The following is an 18,690-nucleotide window of genomic DNA, read 5'->3' as shown; positions in this document are numbered from 1 at the left end:
TCGAGTGAAATATGTACACAACTATGCGAGACATCTACCGCAACAACACCTGGACGCGACAGGAATGTGTCTGTTTGAGTATTTGCACCCATGCGTTTATGTTTGACACGTGAATGTTTTCTTACCACTGAAAAACAGAAACCAGCCGCATATCTGCAGATACAAACGACCACGTACGAGTGAACGGACGAGTCGGGCCAGTTACAGAACAAATATTACAACTTTTAAATGAGTGTTTCTCTGACGACAGATGTGAGCAGAGACGTTTGAGGTCATTCTCAAACCGTGTGCGTGTTTGTTTATTGGGTGGTCCCTGAAATTCCTTCAGTACCTTAGGCTGCATGTATGTTTGTCGGACTATAACCGGTTTAAGACAATGGCGATTCTGTGGGACAACAATAGGTGGAAATGCAGCTGCCAAGAAGTGTGTGCGCAGCTCACCCGCAGATGAGCCACATGAGAAATGCGAGTGAAAGAAGAGGAAGCTGCAGGGAAATGGAAACATTTTCTTGCACATTTATTGTCACGACTTTGGTGTTTTAGTTTTCATTCATTCTCTCTTTATTTCTGCTCTCTCTCTGCTCTCACTCTGCTCTCCTGTCTGCGCCTTCTCTGCTTTGCTCTTTTTTCCTCTCCCTCCTTGTTCAACCTGCTTATCTGAACTGGGCAGGGCCCGATGTACTCACAGGACGGGGGAGGGGCCTTGCCTGCTTTCAATCAATAACCTTTTGGAATTTAGAAATACAAGTAGGTCCTGTCTCTGGCAGGCTGTACCACACTCTCGAGGGCGGGCTTTCAGGCACACTCGACGAAATCCCTATCTCCTCCTGGCATTCTCCCTGACTGTTTCTCCAGGGCTGACTGTTTGGAGTCCACCACAATGGCTGATCACACCTCTCCAGACTACTTCAGCTGCTCTCTGTGTCAGAACCTACTGAGGGACCCTGTGGCTATCCCCTGCGGCCACAGCTTCTGTATGGACTGCATCAGTGGCTACTGGAATGAAGCCGACTACACAGGGATTTACATTTGCCCCCAGTGTAAGATCACATTCACCCAGAGGCCTGTACTGAGGCCCAACGCCACTCTGAGCATGGTGGCAGAGAAGATCAAGAAGAGCGGTCTGAACCTCAACCTCAGCATGTCCCAGGGGAGCGTCTTTGCCGGATCAAACGACGTGCCCTGTGACTTCTGCATCGGGAAGAAATTAAAGGCTGTCAAGTCCTGCCTCAACTGCCTGGCATCCTACTGCGAAAAGCACTTGAAGCCACACTATGAATCAACCACGTTCAAGAGGCACAAGCTTGTGGACGAGTTAGGGAACTTGGACAGGAAGATCTGCCCACAGCACCAGAAGTCCCTGGAGCTCTTCTGTCGCACAGATCAAATGTGTATCTGTGCCATCTGCACAGTCAGCGAGCACAGGGGCCATGACATCGTGTCTGCTGAGGCAGAGAGGGGCGAGAAGCAGGTAAGAATAACTCTCAGTGTCTGTTGATGCCTCCTTTTAACAGACAGAGACCAAGTGAGAGAGAGACTGCAAGCTGAATGTTTTCTTTGATAGGTTAGGAGCACATCCTCTCTGGAATAACTTGAGCTAAAGCAAACAGGCTGTTTTTCTCAATTCCTTCCCCTGAACTGCGACTGGTGATTGTACTTTGACCCATTTCACCAAGGCTATCAGCAACCCTGGCGAGCGTTCACAGCCGCCAAAACAAATCCAGCCCTGTGATTAGCTGGACACTGGCCGGAGGCGTGTCTTACAGGCGCCGTGAAAGCGGCTTTCCAGAAAATGCGGTGATCCAGCTGTGGGATAAACACACAGAAAGTGCAGCCTTCTTTCTGCTGCGCTGGTTCCCACCTGTGGGAGTGAGTGTGCAGCGGTGCAGGAATGTCAGGGAGTGCAGGCACTCTACACCTACATTCAATCTCTGTGAGCAATGTGCATTCAAATGACTCACTTCGCCTGTAACACAATGTGGGATAGACATGAATGTCAATAGATACTGTAATGTAGCAGCTGTGTGAGTAATCAGGGAGTGTTTTTACAGCTAATGCAGGCTAAAGGAGTTCTGTGCCGCCATGAACGCATATTTTATCCCACTGTTGGCTTTACATCGCGGGGAGTCTGGTTTCTCTCATCTAAAGATTTACAACCTGAGTCCAACACATCTCACTCCATCTCCCGCTCCGTCTCCCCTCCCCCTCTCCTGTTGATCCCCCCTCCCTGGATTCCCCACATTCCTCAAGCTTATCTTGAAGAATGGGTTGGTGGGCTCGAGTAAAAGCTGAATTAGAAGCCTTCTATTCTGCATGTCAGCGCTGCATGCACCTTGAAACGTCTCTTTAAAAGTCAGACGCTGGTAGATTCACATTCCTGACATGGCCAGAATTCCTCCAAAGATTTTTCCCCTCTCCCTCTGAGATAAAAGCGGGATGTATTAAGAAGATCTTTGAGAGGGGCTTATTAAGGACGCCACAGGGCCACACCAGATACTCCGTGATGAGAAAGAATGTTTGCAGGCTTTACATTTGGCATAACTTTTTTAAAAACAACATTCAGCTGCATTTTACGTGATAGTAATCTTAAAGCCAGTTTAGCTACCAGCATGAGCACAAATGGTTGGGAAATTATTAAAACGTGTATCTCTGTAATACTCCTTAATTCTGCAGAAACTTTTGGGAGTCTCCCAAGCTGAGATTAAACAAAAATGCCAGGAGAGGGTGAAGGAGCTGGAGGAGCTCAAGACTGCGGTGGATTCCCTCAAGGTAAGGCCTGAACAACCGGATCAGTTTCTACACAAAGCAAGATCAGTCTCCCAAGATTGTTTAGATCAGGCTGATGAAGATCAGGCTGTAGAGCGATGACATCCTGCTTGCTTTGCCCAGAACTCCGCCCACAGAGCCATGGTGGAGAGCCAGAAGATGTTTGAGGATATGATACGCTCCATTGAGAGGATGAGGTCAGAGGTGAGCAAGCTGATTGGAATCAATGAGAAGGCTGCTTTCAGCCAATCCGAGGCTTTGATCGAGCGTCTGGAACAAGAGATTGATGAGCTGAAGAAAAAAGAGTCTGGCCTCAAGCAGCTGTACAGCACTGAGGACCACATCCACTTCCTGCAGGTACCACGCAGCCTTAAAGAAACTCTGTCGACAGCTGTCATATCAGGTTAACAGGATACTTATTAATAAGTGATTAACGATGACACCGTGCTGAAATATTGAGCCCTTTTTAAAAAATTGGGCAGATCAATACATTTCCATAATATAACACTCACAGTACTGAGAACCCAGGCACCCACGTGTCACCGTCCATGTGACACTACCTCAAATTTCTCATTGGCTCTCATGTTTGCACTAGAACTTCAACTACCTCTGCACCCCCACTGATGACGGCTTCATACCCAGAGTGACCGTGAACCCCGACTTCTCCTTCGCGGCTGTCAGGAAAGCTGTGGCTGAGATTAAGGAGCGCCTCGAGGAGTTTGGCAGAGAGGAGCTGCTCAGGATTTCCAAGTCAGGTGTGAGCAGCACAAACGTAATGTTGAACACAAAGAGTAAAACTTCCAGGTTTCTAATCATGTATATCTTCTACTTTACAGTGAATGAGGTCCCGGTTTACACTACAGAGAGTCGAACGTTGGACAGAAGGAGCAGAGGTGAGGCTCCTATAGCAATTTATAACCGCAAGAGGTTAATTATTATCCAAAACCACTAAAAACCACTCCAAAACCACACCAGCCAAAGAATTACAGGCATTTGTGTGGGCGCATGAAGTTCACCTTGACCTAACAAAGAGATATTTCATGTGCAGGCAAAGAAATGACAGTGGACAACACTCCCCCAGAGCCAAAGACCAGAGCTGATTTTCTGAAATGTGAGTTGTTCTGGAACATAACTTGTACTCAAGTATTCATTTTTTTTACTTTTGACAGTTTGACAGTTTGTATTTCAGCGTGCTGCTTTACTTGTGCTCATGACATCTCAGGAAAATGCGTTTCACTCATTGACTTTTTTATGGCACAGAAGTCTCTTGCTGGAGGTTAATATCCTCAATCATTTCTCTCGTATTAGTTATAGTATAAGGCAGCACTTCAAAGCAACAAAGAACATTTGACTTCTATGAAAAGGTCAAATGCAGCAGTGCAGCGCTGTGTATCAACGTGCAGGTTATGAAACAATAAATCTGTAACTGACAAACACTTTGTAAAAACGGCATTTTTACTGGATTTAAGTCTGTTTCAGGAACTCTATGACTGGTATTTTTTAAATTCATGTACAGCATAGATATTTCAGAGGTGCACCTCACATCCATTTGAGGATCACTGCTCTGTTCTGCAGTAAAACAGCTACATTAGACTCAACTTTTAAAAACTCGACATTTAATCCAATTCAAAACCGTGTGAACAATGTTGTCTTTCCTTCTTCAGACTTCTGCCAACTGAAATTAGATCATAACACGGCCTACAAGGAGCTTTGCATCTCTGAGAACAGCAGGAAAGTTATCCGCACCAGGGAGCTGCAGTCCTACGGAGACAACTCAGAGAGGTTTGATAGCTTTGCCCAGGTGCTGTGCCGAGAAGCTCTATCTGGAGGCCGCTACTACTGGGAGATCGAATGGAGCGGGGAGTTCTCCATCGGAGTGGCTTATAAGAGCATCAGTCGAAAGGGCAAAGGTTCGCTCTGTCTGCTGGGCTATAACGACAAATCCTGGAGTCTGCTTTGTTCTGACTCCGGTTACTCAGCGTGGCACAACCGCGTGGACAAGCCTGCCAATGGTCCTCACTCCCCGCGGATAGGCGTGTACCTGGATCACACTGCAGGGGTGTTGGCATTTTACAGCATAGGCAACACCATGACCCTCCTGCACAGGTTTGAGACTAAATTTGTCGAGCCCCTCTATCCGGGCTTTGGAGTCGGAACGTCAGTCAGGATCTGCAACGTCAAGTGAACGCTGGCATTTGAGCTCTGTTTTAAAAAGATTTCTGCGAATATACACCAGTGCTTTTGGAATATCTATTTTTGCAACCATTATAAAACTGTCTCACAGCTTATTTTTTAAGGTTTATGATGCTTCTTCCAAATGTCTATACACTTTTTTTGAACACCACATGTATTAAGCTTTGAATGTAGCTGTCAAATCATATTCTCATGGCAGTTTAACAAATATATATATATGAATTATTGAAATACACAATTCCTGCATAGTCACACAAGAAAAGTGTTATCCTGTTTGGCATCTGATGATATCTGCTGGATAATATGATAACATACTTTTAAACATTTTAGCTGATAATTTGCATCTATAGATTTACACAAAGTTAACAATGTCAGTTTTGTGATGTCATTAGGTTGTTCACTATTGTTATTGAATAATTCTTTTAAAATTGCACTCCTACGACAGGTATGAGTACTATGAAGGTGCATTGTTATAATTTCACTACTGTTCCAAGAATGCTGTCATTTCATTTGGTCGTGTTGTGATATTATCTAAAGGTCGTCACATGAGTTTTTCCACTTGAACTAACCCTTATTTAATTTTGTGTATGTTTACTTAGATAATGGACAGCCAGAGTATAATTGCTATCAAAGAGAGAATTGTTTTGTAACAACATTGATGCATTTAAATAAAGAACTCAAATGAACAGAGCTTTGTCTTGTGAGCCGTGTGCAGAACAGGACCAAAGAAGACAGGATCACCAAATGTAAATACATTACTGGATTAGAAATGGTGTGTGTGTCTTATGTTGAATACTAGCAGTGTGTTCCACATCATCCTTTGAAATCTCAAACTACACAGAGGGAGCTGTGCAGTATTGACACACAGCTCCCTCTGCTGGTTGAATGTAAGAACTAAACCGTAAGAGAAAAAAAAGGCCTCAGCCTATCAGTGACACTAGAACACCCCGAGGCTGCTTTTATTGTTGCTGGCGACTTCAACCACACCAACTTAAAGACAGTCCTCCCCAGATTCCACCAACATGTCTCCTGCCACACCAGAGGAGACAAGACTTTAGACCATGTGTATTCCAACCTGGCTGGAGCCTACAAAGCCACACCCCTCCCCCACATTGGACAATCGGACCATCTCTCCCTGTTCCTCACACCTCGGTATTCACCACTCATCCAACGTGTGAAACCTGCTGTGAGGACAATTAAAGTGTGGCCAGAGGGGACAGACGCAGTGCTCCAGGACAGATTTAAAAACACAGACTGGAATATGTTCACCCACACAGACCTGGACCAGTACGCCTCATCTGTACTGGATTACATCTCCAAAACTACAGACAGTGTCACCACCCAGAAACGGATCACCATGTACCCCAACCAGAAGCCTTGGATGAACCGGGATGTTCGTCTCCTCCTTAAGGCCCGCAACACCGCCTTTAGGTCAGGAGATGCACACACCTACAGTACAGCCAGGGCTAAGCTAAAGAAGGGCATCAAAAAAGCCAAACACCATTACAAAAAGAAGGTAGAAGAACACTTCTCCAACTCCAACCCCCGACGCATGTGGCAAGGACTCCAGACCATTACAGACTACAGGACCACCAAACCCTCCCCCGCATCCTCTGATGTCTCCTTCCTCAACGAGCTCAACAACTTTTATGCTCGTTTTGAGCGAGGGAACCCCACAACCACAACCAAAGCAGACATGACGCCAGACCACCAACCTCTGACTCTCTCCCCCACCGATGTAGGAGCGGTGCTGAGCAGGATCAATGTCCACAAGACTGCAGGCCCTGATGGCATCCCCGGGCGTGTTCTCAGAGTGTGTTCTGGGGAGCTTGCAGGAGTGCTCACAGACATATTCAATCTGTCCTTGGCCCACGCTGTGGTACCGGCCTGCTTCAAATCCACCTCCATCGTCCCGATACCCAAAAACTCCAACCCATCTTGCTTTAATGATTACCGCCCAGTAGCACTCACCCCCATCATCACTAAGTGCTTAGAGCGACTGGTCCTAGCACACTTCAAATCCTGTCTCCCCCCCACCCTGGACCCCCACCAATTCACATACCGCCAGAACAGGAGCACAGAGGATGCAGTCTCCATCGCACTGCACTCTGTCCTCTCACACCTGGACAACAACAACACCTACGCCAGAATGCTGTTTATAGACTTCAGTTCAGCATTCAATACAATCCACCCCTCACAACTCATCAGGAAACTGACAGACCTGGGCATCAGTTCCCTCATCTGCAAATGGTTACTGGACTTCCTGACCAACCGCCCCCAACATGTCCGGCTGGATAACCGCTGCTCATCTACCATCACGATGAACACCGGTGTACCACAAGGCTGCGTGATGAGCCCTTTCCTCTACTCCCTCTTCACCCACGACTGCAGACCTGCTGATGGTTCCAACACCATCATTAAGTTTGCAGATGACACCACGGTGATTGGCCTCATCAGTGACAACGATGACACCGCCTACAGGGAGGAGGTGGATCGTCTGGCTGAGTGGTGCGACAGAAACAACCTGCTGCTTAACACAGAGAAGACCAAGGAGCTCATCGTGGACTACAGGAGGAATGCTGACCCACATCCACCCATCCACATTAAGGGGACGGCTGTGGAGCGTGTGAGCAGCTTCAAGTTCCTGGGAGTCCACATCTCCGAGGATCTCACCTGGACGACCAACTGCTCCAAGCTGGTCAAGAAGGCTCACCAGCGCCTCTTCTTCTTGAGGAGTCTGAGGAAGAACCACCTGTCCTCAGACATCCTGGTGAACTTCTATCGTTGCACCATCGAGAGCATCCTGACCAACTGTATAACAGTCTGGTATGGGAACTGCTCCGCCTCGGACCGGAAGGCGTTGCAGAGGGTCGTGAAAACTGCCCAGCGCATCGCCGGAGCACCACTTCCTGCCATAAAAGACATCTACAGGAAGCGGTGTCTGAAAAGGGCTGGGAAAATCATCAAAGACCCCAGTCACCCATCACATGGACTCTTCACCCTCCTGCCCTCTGGGAGGCGCCACAGGAGCCTCCGGACTAAGACCACCAGGTACCGGAACAGCTTCTTCCCCACAGCTGTCAGACTCCTGAGCTCTGCCTCCTGACATCTGACCCACGTTAAAATATGGACTGAACATACACACACCCACAATGGACAACTGTACCCTCAAACACACAATAATAACATGGACTGAACCACCACTCACAACCACTAGCACTTTATATAGCCTCTGTAGAAACTATCTACACCCTCACTTATCTTAACTGCACTACTGTATAGCTCTGTGTAAATAATCATTCTGTACATTCGATAATCTTTAATCCTACAACTGTTTACAACTTGCATAGTTCCCATTTCTGTATAGCTGTATATCTCAGATTCTGTAAAGTTATTTATTTCATATTCTGTATAGTTTTTCATATTTATATCCTGTTCATAGCCTGTACATAGCTTGTACTCACTACAGCCTGTACATACTTATAGTTATAGAATATTCACAACATACTTCATACCGTGTACATTATAACATACCATAATAGACCCATTTCTGTAATATACTCACATATCTATATTATTGCTAATATATATTGTAATATATCTATATCACTAAAGCACTTCTGGATGGATGCAAACTGCATTTCGTTGACCTGTACCTGTGCATGTGCAATGACAATAAAGTTGAATTCTATTCTATTCTATTCTAGAACAGGGCGATATGGCCACAAATATTTATCACGATATATATTTGAAAATTTGCGATAACGATATAACTGACGATATAATTGATGCGAGACAAAATACAACTCCACAACATTACTAGCGCAAAAAGACAACCTTCCATTTATTTTCACTTAAACAAGAAGCTGTTTTTTATGTGCATTAAAGCTTTATAAAAATGTAACAGTGCAAATGCAAATTCCTTGCTGAAAGTTTAACCAAAAGGCATTTCCAGTAGAAATGGGCTGACATATCCTGAGCATAACCATGTATAATATCCACTGAAGTTAAAAAGAGGTGCTTTGCAACATTAAACTGCAGTGTGCAGTACGTATTTTTCGGACCATAAGGTGCACGGGATTATAAGGCACATTAAGCGAAACAAAGCAGTCAGATAAATCAAACTTTATTAAACTCATTCTTCTTGCTTCCTCCACTTCTGTACCATCGATTCATTAATGTTGAATTCTTTGGCAGCTGCTCTATTCCCATGTTGTTGCAGTATATTAATGACTAACCTTGTATTGTGGATGGATTATCTCAGTTGTTCTCCTGACTGAAGTTTGGTCCGTTTACAGCATCCTGCCATGCGATTGCATTTGTCTCTAACCATCGGGAACCTTCACGTTAACTTTTATAAGTGGAAAAGTGTTAGTGTTCGTCCTCCAGCTTCGCTGTTTATGTTACGCTAACATAGCTGTGTAGCTAGCGATCACGTAGCACATCATTATATAGCAGCTAGCCCAACTTCAGTAACCCTACAAACGTCACTGCTGTTTAGTTTCCTGTCTTCATTTATGTTGGAAGTGATAGCAGAGCTGTACGTTTGAATTTTTTCAGAAATCTCTCAGTCAGAACATGCTATATCATGCTTAGGTAACTAGCGAGCTAACTTCCGCTAGCTTCCTGCTAACTTCTAACTCCGTTAAATGTAATAACTTTTGTTTTCATGGATGCCTGGAAGTTAAACTTCATAGTTACACCTGGTAAAGCAGCAATGCTGATCGTTTTATTAAAGATGAAAGAATTTAGACAGTTTTTAACTCTCAGTGATGCTGCAGTGTTCGTTTGACCTGAAGTTACGGAGTTTAGGACCCAGATTACTCGCAGATTTAAGAGCATCTTAGTCCGACAAATACGACAATAACAACGGCCGCTTGCATGTTCTGCAAAAAAAATGTGCTTTGTCGTGTATCTGACAGACAAACACCAAACCAGTTCCACATCACTGAAGTTGCACCATTTTTACAAACCAATTCTCTTCATCTGTTTCACTCAACAATCGGCCATGTGCGTATGAAAACAAAGGCACTGCGCATGCGCGTTTTACTCATATTCTATCGCGATATTTCATTTTCCTATCGTTGCCTAACATTATACCGGTATTACCGTGAACGGTATAATATGGCCCAGCCCTAAGTGACACTATTCTGCTCAGAAGTGATGTTAAAAATCCACCATATCATCAGAAAATACAATACAGCCCAGTTTTAACGCAGCCCTTTAAAGTGCAGCAGCACAGCTCGTCTCCCATTTGGAACATGATCCAGTCCACTTCGATACTGAACCGTGAGCTGCCCCTGATGCATCCATCACAGCGAGTGTCTGCATGAATGTTTGGCAGTGGAAAGCGCATCTACTGTTCACATTTAGCAGATAAGTGCTGCAAAATTAAAGTACTTAACTACAGCAGGATAGTTATACTACAACACATGATTTCATGTTGGTAGTTTTTGCACAATCCTACTGACAGCAACAGTAACGATGATTACACACGTTCAACTCAGCTTTGAGCAGAGGAATAACATTTTGTAGTAAACCTGCAGATTAATTCAATAATAAGGTTAAATTAATGAGTCAAAAACAGATTTTTTTAACACAACAGCTTTACTGGTTCCCATATTTCATAGAGTAGGTTGAGCATACAATGCTCAAAAGAAAAAAAATGCTTTAAAGTCCAAAATTTAGACATTGTAGCCCACGATGCCTCCTTTGCCAATGCACTCTCCAATGTAGAACCACATCAGCACCTCGGTGGCCACCAGCCCGTTCCTTAAAGCATCCTGCGAGGAAGCAAGGACACAGGTTTGATTTGCATTAGAAGTAACATCAAAAGTACAGGATTAGAATTCACACACAACCTGAAATTCAAAAACATTTTATTTGCTGCTCTGGATAATTACAGGTTTAAGATGTACTTCACAGATTAATTCATAATTTGATCCATTTCTGTCAGTAATTACTAATATGATGAAGGACCTCGCTAATGAAATACTGAATTAACATTTCCTGTACGACACACAGTGATCAATAATATAGCATCACATCCCAGGTGCTTTTTCTTATCATTTTAAATACAGATGAAGGCGTTTCTAAACACACCACTTCTCTTTAGAAAACATTAATTATTACTATTTGCACACAATAGCAGACTTATTACCATCCTCCTCCTGAAAAAGGGAACTTTTCATTTAGCCATAGCACAAACTACTGCTGTGCAATGAATGAACTCTGTAACGCTCAGCTTTAAAATCAACACATGCCAAGTTCTCACAGCATTACAGAGCAACTGAGAAGTATTATCAACAAGTTCAAAAGCCTGTCACAGGTAGGAAGCAAAAGATTTCCAGGACTCTGGAAGGAAAATTAGTAAGAAGAGTCTCAAGACCACAGGACGACTGCCAGGACATAAGTTAATGATGTAGCCAAGTCTGGAATTGTAGTGCAATCACTGAAAGCCTGCACAGGAGCGCACTTTGAGGCTGCAGACCAAAACGCCACTTCTGCAGAAGAGACACTGCAAGCCAGACTGAAGAATACTAAAGACAACCTGGAGAAGATTATGCATACTGTACCATGTCTTTTGGTCAGATGAGACGATACTATGGTTACAGACAAGCTGCTGATGTTTGGGGAAAGACAGCAGAGGTGTACAACCCCAAGAACACCGTCCCCACAGTGAAGCATGTTGGTGGGAGTATTATGCTGTGGGGATGGAAATCTTATCATTGTGGAGGGAATCATGAAGAAAGACAGATATGTTAAGATTTTGAAAGAAAAGGAGTCAGCAGCAAAACTTTACGTCTCTGCTGCTTCTTCCAACAGGACTACGACCCAAAACACGTTGCTCCTGGTGAAGGATTTTCCCCTGAAGACCAAAGTGAACATTACTGACTGGCCTAACGTGAATGCTACTGAAAATCTGGGGGCTGAACTGAAATCCATTATATCTGGAGAAGCTTGAGAGATTTGCCAAAGAAGAACTGGCTGGATTTGCTCAGGAGACGTGTGAGAGATAAAACAACAACAAACCACTAAAGGCTGTGTTAAAAACTTTCAAGTTTGTCCTCACCCATGTACACACGCACACTAAATTCAGTGCATTACTGTGTGTACAACCACAGCTTTTATAATAATCCTGAATATTTTCTTAAGACAACAACAATTCGCCCACACAGTCTCAAAGAGGTTTTCTTTACTATCAGAAGCTAGAAATGTGTCCTTATTTCATGATGTCCTACAGCTACTGCTTTGTTAATGAATCCAGGAGATGACAGACGATGTAAAGTCAGCACAAGAGGCTTTGGTTGGAATTAATAATGTGACATCTGCTGTGGTTAAGATGCACGACCACGGCCGCAGGTTTAATTAAAAAAAGACGTGGACGTGTTTTTTGTTGTTGTTTTTACATAAACAACAATGACCTGTGTCTTAGATTAATACGAGTACCTTCACTGTGGTTTGACCGAGACGTCCCGTCTGGAACCCCTTGATGATGTTTGTGGCCCCCTCGATGGCTTTAGGGATTTCAGCAGGGGCAGGTGGGACAAGTTCAACACGCGCATAGTACCAAAAGTTTGCCAGGCGAGGTTTGGAGTAGGTGACAGCGGCTGAAAGAAAGAGAGAGAGAACATTAAATGCTGCTATCGATTCGCCATCCTAGCTGCAGAGCTTCTGAGATGTTAGCAGGTAGCGTTAGCCATCAGCTACGCGGATTGTGTTTGCTGAGAGCAAACCAAATAAACCGATGTACCTGCTTATCCACAACACATGTCAAAACAACAAAAACACAGCATATCAACGTCAAAGGCCTTCTACGTCTGAAAGCGTCAGTTAACGTTACACCTGCTTCATTCAACTGACGCCCGGGTCACAGTGTCGCTGACAGCGTCGGCCTACTGAAGTCTTCTCACCGAGGAGAAAACTGCCTACCTCAGCCTCCACTAATGGACCCGTCCAAATAACAGACTAGCTTACCGTTAACCAGGGTGGGTACTTTAGCAACCAACTTCTGCACTGCCTGTGCCATTTTGAGGCGTTTGTGATGTTAACTATTCCCCGTCTCTGCTAGCCGACTGAATGTCACCTCCAATAGAAGGACCCTCGACTGCAGTTGACCACACAACTGCCTGAAGAGAAACCGCAGGAGTCTTCTTCTTTATATTGTGTATTGGCGGTTGGCAAACAGCAAAATGGTGCATTACCGCCACCAACTGGTGAGGAGTGTGGACTGAAATGAAAAAAAAAAAATCAAATGAGTCTGACTTAAAAACCAAAATATCACCTTATAACTTTCACTTCTCGAATTCTTACGATATAAATCAACCAGTTTGACTTTCACGCTTTTTGATCAGCTGTCTTCTTTCAGCATCATATTTCTGACAATGCATTAAAACATGTTCTATTGTTTCCTGTTCTCTACTGCAGTCACACTCCCTGTACGGTATTTCTCTATTAAGGCCATATAAGGTACTGAGTAGGCCTACTGCTGACAATGTACATCTCACAACCATGAACTGCTGCAGCACTGCAGGAGAGGCAGACAGCAGACAGACACAGAATGCATTAACCCACCTAGTAACACACACACATGCAATGAGAGCAGCTAACACTCATAAACATGGCCATATCGCTCATCACTGTTAAAAATGGAAAAACTTTACAAAAACTTTACAAAAACACTTGCTACCAAATGCTGAGTTCATCCACTGCTGACATAGACCTGCCACATTAGGACAACAGGTTGACTTTTTAGTAGACTCTGTGTAGACTGTGTTAAACCCACAGCAGCAGATGGTTAACCACATGATTTTATAGCAGCCTGTTCACCCAGACCTGACCTACAGGACGCATCGCTCGCCAACTCTAACCTGAAGGTCTTTGTGGACAATTCGACATCACGCAACCTGGACACCAGTTAAAATGAAGTAGGCCATGTAGCGATCACAGAACACAGGCAAACACATGGGGTGATACATGATTTTAGACACATTATGGAAACAATAGTTTTTAACGGATTCAGGGAAATCCATTGCACATCACAAACTTGTGGCTGAATGTCTTATTACTGCCATAAACTACAGCTGTTTGTAACTGTGGAGCTTATTTTATTACAGTGTGGATGCAGTGGCAAAGCCAGGAGTTAAACACAAGATGGAACCAGACCCCAGGATTAACATGACAACCACACAAACTTCATCTCTTAGCACAGAGCTGATATCGCCCAAAAGAAAACGTACCTAACTTTTTTCTTTTCTTCATTCTCCTAATTATGGTAAATTGACACATGGGAAGGACCAAAAGGAGGGATGGGACAACAAATACAGCTTACACAAGAAAAGGGATTCCAGATTTACTCTAAAATTCTGGGGCAATTTTTCTATGATTTGTGTAACTAACAATCCACATACGAGTGTTAAAGCTTTACAGGTTGTACATCTATGCCCAGATAAGCCTTTTGATCATCTCAAAGCACAGAGCCCAGCCTCGGCTCCGGATGCTGCCAACTCTGATATCCTCTCTTCACACCGCAGCTCTCACAGGGCTCCTCACAAACCCAAAGCATCTTGAGCAGCGAGGACAAACTTGACTTCATGTGTAGTTAGGTGTAAGCACAAATGTGTCGATTGCCTGCAGCTTCATACATATTCAGATGCAGATATTTGTTTCTAGACGACATTTTTAAAAAGTCTTTACTTTTGGCCCTTGAACAGAAAGTAATCCAAGTTTGAAGTCAGTTAAGTTGTTGCTTAAAATGTCTTTTGAATCTTAAGAAGAAGGAAGAGAACAGGCTGCATTTCCCTGCTGTCATGCCTTCTTTCATTTTAGTAAACAGTCGCACACACAAGTCTAAAGAATCACGTCTGTGAGGCACCAGTGAACAACCAAAGGCTCTGGGTTGGAGTGATTTTGATGGAAACATTTTCTGCAGCTAATAAAAGACAAAGTGGCTGAGCTGATGGTTGATACAGTGTTATCAGTCGTGTGATGGAATATTTGAATGATAGTCTTTTGCTGCAACCACCAGTTCCTTAGCAGTGTAACGCACACACACACACACACACACGCACACAGGGCAGATTGTTTAATCCTTGCAGCTGAGCTGTATTTACTAAAAATCTGAGCGTTAACAAGCTCATGTCGCTCAGCCTTTAATGGAGTTCTAAAACTCCACAGGTGCAGGTTCAGGTGAGCACAGAGCCTGATGCATCAGCAGAAACTTGAGGACGCGGCACGCCAAGCCCAGAAGCCACGGGCACGTCACCATGACAATGAGGATCTTGACGGCATGTTGAACAGGAAAGAAAAGAAGATCTATGGCTGCTATGCTCAGGCGAACAAAGCACCGTGGCACAAAAACACAAAGTATTTAACATTATATGTTTTATTTATGACTATTTTATTTCAGCGGGTAAATCATTCTAAGAAGCTTTTCAGCTCCATGAGAGTCTACAGCAGCAGTTTGGCTTTTGCTGTTTGTATTTGTATGTTTTGTTGTGTAGAGAAACGTGCTACTTACTTACTTAGTTACTAACGTGCATCAGTGACAGAAGAAAACTACTGAGGACAGGTTTACAGTTTAATATCGAATGTGTTTAATACACACATCAGTTTGTCATTCATTCTATTCAAACACACTTTGTGCCATTAACTGTGAAGCACTTGTGATCATATTTTTGCACATCTACATCACTTCTGTCTTTGGCTGCTACCATGCTTCCTCTCCCTCTGCCTTCCTCCAGGTTACACTGCTGCCTCAGTGGAGCTGGAGACCCCAGTTTCTTCTTCTTCAACATCATCAACACTGCACACGGAAGAAGTTATCCATTGTGTTCTGTCCGGCACAAGAGTGATATAACAATAATAATAATGATGCATATTTGCAGATGATTTTTTCCTGCATCTATCCCTTCAGTGAAGTTGGCAGAACCCAGACTGGATGAGTGGACCAAACCTCCATCTTCAACTGGTGCTGTAATGAGGTCCAAAGCTTTGTGCAAAGTGTATCGTTTGGCAGATCTGGGTTTTTGTGCAATCATCAGGTGATGTTTCAGTGAATTTCTTCTCTCACCTTTTGCTTTTCCTCCTTTCTCTTCTTCGTCTTCCTTTCTTTGAGTGTCTGTTTGCTTTGAGGTTTTTCACTTTTCCTTCAGAGTGTTTGTTTCCTGACTTTGTTCCTGCTGCTTTTAGTGGATGCAAGCTCCTCTGTAGAAAGAAACACAATGCATATTATATTCCAACAAACAGTGAATCACTCTGAAACAAGTTATTAGGACCATAAGTGACATCACTGTAAGGCAGTGGTTCTCAAACTTTTCACAATGAGTACCACCTCATGAAATATATGGCTCTTAAAGTACCACCCTTATGACTGACATTAAAGTACAGTAGTATAGGCCTATTTAACAACACATGCAGTTTACACAGGCAATTTTATTTCTTATATGAATGTTATTTATTTTAACTGTCATAAACAGGATGTGACAAGTGCTAATAATAACAACTATACTGCATAAAAACATTCACAGCAGGTGGGATATCCAATCTTTACGTGATGACCTAATGAACCCTGCTTCAGTCCAAACTACTCTGCGATTAATAAGGCTGTTGTGTTTCAATGTTCAATGTTTTAATGCTTTGTATTTTGTTCTATTTAATCTGAACAAGCCCCTAAAACAGTCAGTGATCAATGTCGGCCTCTCTCGGTTTTTATTACCACTATTCATTTTAAAACTCAGTTTTTAAACCCTTACAATGTAACTCCAGCCCAGCCCATGCAGCAGTATATTAATGAATACTGCTGCATGGCTGTGTCCCAAAAGGTTGGCTGCATCCTTCGGAGGCCGCATTTGAAGGCCGATTACGTCACAGCCAGGCGACGAAGGCTGTCCCAATTCGTCAACTCGTTCAAATGCGGCCAACAAATGCGTCCTTCATTTCCCTGAATTTGAAGGATGGGTCGGGTGTGTCCGCCCTATGAAAGCTGGGATAGGCTCCAGTGCCCCCCCACGACCCTGAAAAGGATAAGCGGAAGCGAATGGATGGATGGATGGTCGGGTGTGTCCTTCGTGGCCCATCATATCCCAGAATTCATAGCGGTAATGCCATAGTGATCGTTTGATATATGGACCTGCAGTGGAGTTTAGGCCCAGACATGGCTAGTGACGTCAGACTGAACGATCGGATAGGCGCTGCTGCTGCGGCTCCCTCTCCGATGCAGAGCGGGCCGAGAAACTCCTCTGTGCCGCTCATGGAGAGCACGCTGTCCTTGCTAGGAACGGACGGCGGATTCAGCTTCACTCACCTCTTCCTCCGACAGTTGCCGGCTCTAGTGTGACCTGGCCTCGCCAACTCCCCGCTGCTGGCTTGAACGATTACCGCTCATTCGCAGAAGAAGCAGATCGCATACCCAACTTACTGACGGCATCTCCCGGGGGCCTCCGACAAATCGATGGTGGCTGGGATCGCGGCACGGCGGGAAAGGGCTGTGTCTTTACCATCAGCGTGACAGCGCTGCGCCGCCTTTGCAGTTTTAAGGCCCAGGGAAACGAGCCCGCCAGCGCTTGTAGCTACCGTGACCATTGGCGATAAGGAAAGGCTGCTCTTCATAGAGGACTCGCGCTCCAGGAGACATTTCCAGAAGAGTCTCGGGAACTCTCGTGTCGTCTTTGCATACCTGCACAATTGTATATTATTTAATCCAAAAAAAGATAAATGGAGATTTCAGCATAGCACCAGAGAGCCCGAGTACCACTAGCGTACCACAGTGTGAGAAAGACTGCTTTAAGGTATAATGATCAGTCAAGGCAGCATACCTGCAGCTGGTTGCATTTTCCATTTCCTTGTTCTGCAGGAGGTCTGTGTCGCCTTAAATGTGAGCCGTCTTTCTTCTAAGGCACCTTTGAAAAGCTCGTCCATTTGTATGACCTCTTCTTGGAGCCTGCTGACTTCCTTCCTGAGCATATCTTCCAGTTTTTTCCTTTTCTTTCACTGTCTTCATCTCCCCATCAATATTACAAAGAACCCCCAACAATCAGATGAGCCCTATGAGCAAGGATTTGGTGACAGTAGGAAGGAAAACCTCACTTTAAACAGGAAGTAACCTCCACAGAACCAGGCTCAGGGAGGCAGCTGTCTGCCACGACCGGTCAGGGTTGAGGGGAGGAAGACGGGCAAACCATATTAATGATGCTAGGAAGGCCCCAACCCCGCCTCCCTGATGTGGGAGCCAACCAATAGGACCACTCCCTCCATAACTGCGACCAGTAAGCGCACGATCATCACCACCTAACAAGGTACCAGTGGTGTGAAACACACACTTGTTGTATTCCACTTGTATGCACAATCATAGTGGGTCACAGGCTGAACAGATATCCACAGGTGGTACGTGGCAGTCAGGTGAACAGGTCGCTGGAGGCAGGAAACGAAGTCAGTGCGTCAGAGGGGGGAAAGGCGAGATTCAGTTTGTTAGGATGGGGGACAGTGGGTTTGGAGGATGGGTGCAACACTGAGTGTCCAGGAGCAAAATTCAGTGTTTGGATTGTTTTCTGGGTCTCCCATCTTCCTCTTCATCATCCTCCTCCTCCCTTGGTCTCCTCCTTGAACCTCCCAGTACTGGGCTGGGGGGCAATAACACAATCCTGACTCCATCATGTCTCCATCATCATCACTGTCATTGTTACTGTCACTGTCACTCTCAGCCTCCTCATCATCCCAGAACCGCCTCATTTC

The 18,690-nt window shown here is 44.6% G+C and overlaps 2 protein-coding genes across 2 annotated transcripts; one reads left to right on the top strand and one right to left on the bottom strand.

Annotated features, from left to right (window-relative positions):
* The first annotated feature begins 257 nt into the window (after positions 1–257).
* ftr82 (finTRIM family, member 82) lies at positions 258–5,645 on the top strand. Its single transcript, XM_040010826.1, has 7 exons — positions 258–1,471; positions 2,674–2,769; positions 2,890–3,123; positions 3,362–3,521; positions 3,603–3,659; positions 3,815–3,877; positions 4,431–5,645. The coding sequence occupies exons 1-7, from the start codon at positions 881–883 to the stop codon at positions 4,949–4,951; spliced, it is 1,722 nt and encodes a 573-aa protein (XP_039866760.1). The 5' UTR covers positions 258–880; the 3' UTR covers positions 4,952–5,645.
* A 4,902-nt stretch (positions 5,646–10,547) lies between these two features.
* On the bottom strand, positions 10,548–13,088 carry atp5l (ATP synthase, H+ transporting, mitochondrial F0 complex, subunit g). Its single transcript, XM_040010792.1, has 3 exons — positions 12,937–13,088; positions 12,409–12,569; positions 10,548–10,742 (listed from the first exon to the last, which is right to left on the bottom strand). The coding sequence occupies exons 1-3, from the start codon at positions 12,986–12,988 to the stop codon at positions 10,644–10,646; spliced, it is 312 nt and encodes a 103-aa protein (XP_039866726.1). The 5' UTR covers positions 12,989–13,088; the 3' UTR covers positions 10,548–10,643.
* Positions 13,089–18,690: the final 5,602 nt, after the last annotated feature.

Source organism: Simochromis diagramma, unplaced genomic scaffold, assembly GCF_900408965.1.
Source record: "Simochromis diagramma unplaced genomic scaffold, fSimDia1.1 OVJJ01000123.1, whole genome shotgun sequence".
In the NCBI taxonomy this organism is placed as follows: domain Eukaryota; kingdom Metazoa; phylum Chordata; class Actinopteri; order Cichliformes; family Cichlidae; genus Simochromis; species Simochromis diagramma.
The sequence above is the reverse complement of the archived record's forward strand: the minus strand, read 5'-3'. Positions and strand labels throughout refer to the sequence as shown.

What these genes read in the sequence shown, in the direction of transcription:
- atp5l (XM_040010792.1), bottom strand. Translation starts at nt 12,988, where the DNA reads ATGGCACAGGCAGTGCAGAAGTTGGTTGCTAAAGTACCCACCCTGGTT. An exon ending in AGTACCCACCCTGGTTAACG is followed by an intron (nt 12,570 to 12,936) that starts GTAAGCTAGTCT and finishes TCTTTCTTTCAG; the next exon opens with CCGCTGTCACCTACTCCAAA. An exon ending in TCGGTCAAACCACAGTGAAG is followed by an intron (nt 10,743 to 12,408) that starts GTACTCGTATTA and finishes GCTTCCTCGCAG; the next exon opens with GATGCTTTAAGGAACGGGCT.
- ftr82 (XM_040010826.1), top strand. Translation starts at nt 881, where the DNA reads ATGGCTGATCACACCTCTCCAGACTACTTCAGCTGCTCTCTGTGTCAG. An exon ending in ACCACATCCACTTCCTGCAG is followed by an intron (nt 3,124 to 3,361) that starts GTACCACGCAGC and finishes TGTTTGCACTAG; the next exon opens with AACTTCAACTACCTCTGCAC. An exon ending in CAGAGCTGATTTTCTGAAAT is followed by an intron (nt 3,878 to 4,430) that starts GTGAGTTGTTCT and finishes TTCCTTCTTCAG; the next exon opens with ACTTCTGCCAACTGAAATTA.